Here is an 856-nt window from a genome sequence, read left to right on the forward strand (position 1 = left end):
CGTCGATCGCGCGGCGCACGCCCGGCAAATGCTTGGCGATGATGTCCGCGGTCTCGCGCGCGCGGCTCATCGTCGACGAGTGCACCGCGCGGCAGACGGCGCCCTTCTGGAGCACGAGCTCCGCGACGCGCGCGCCGCAGGCGTCGGCCTGCGCGCGGCCTAAAGGCGTCAGAATTCGCTCCTCGTCGTCGAGCTTGCGCTCCTGGTACTGGCCGTGGCGCACGAGGATGATGTGGCGGCGCCGCGCGGCCGCGGCGCCGGCCATGCCCGGCTTCCGCCGCTTGCCGTGCGAGTCGAAGTCGCGGTGGTCCCAGTTGTAGTCCCACTGCGGGTACGGCACGGCGGGCACGAAGAGCTGCGCCTCGATCGTCGCGTCGCTCACGGCCGTCAGGCGCCGCTGCACGGGCGGCTTGACGCTCTTCCAGGGCTCGCTGAGCGCCGTCGCGCCGCCGACGGCCGCCGCGCCGAGGCCCGCGACGGGCGCCAGGCCGTGGAGCGTGCGCAAAAAGCGGTACGCCATGGCTGCAACGACGCGGACCTGGAATGGCCGGCGCCGTCGACGACGCGCGCGGCCTCGATCTCGCGCACCTTGGTGGTGCGTTGGCACCCTGTTCCGGGCCGACCACGGCAGCGCCGACGCCGCGGCGCAGCGACGCGGTACTCGGAAGTCACCATCTTGAGCGCGATCGGTCTACCGGAGCACCGTCGACTAGGAAAACAAGGGGCACGTCCAGCGCCATCGATGGTGGTGAGAGCGTTGGCATCGGAGTCGTACGAAATGGCCGCGACGCGCGAGCGCGAGGCCGCGGGCGCGCGCGCGAACCAGCCCGTTTTTTCCCTCCCGGCCTGAGGACGC

The 856-nt window shown here is 72.3% G+C and overlaps 1 protein-coding gene across 1 annotated transcript in view; it reads right to left on the minus strand.

Moving 5' to 3' along the window:
- The window catches only part of AURANDRAFT_68902 (hypothetical protein), a gene marked incomplete at both ends in the record, with an annotated part of 4,907 nt that extends 4,387 nt beyond the window's left edge, over nucleotides 1–520 (minus strand). Inside the window, one exon of the mRNA XM_009044635.1 lies at nucleotides 20–520. Coding sequence (XP_009042883.1) covers nucleotides 20–520 — 501 coding nt within the window. The remainder of the gene's footprint in view (nucleotides 1–19) is intronic.
- Nucleotides 521–856: the final 336 nt, after the last annotated feature.

Source organism: Aureococcus anophagefferens, assembly GCF_000186865.1.
Source record: "Aureococcus anophagefferens unplaced genomic scaffold AURANscaffold_562, whole genome shotgun sequence".
NCBI classification, from domain to species: Eukaryota; class Pelagophyceae; order Pelagomonadales; family Pelagomonadaceae; genus Aureococcus; species Aureococcus anophagefferens.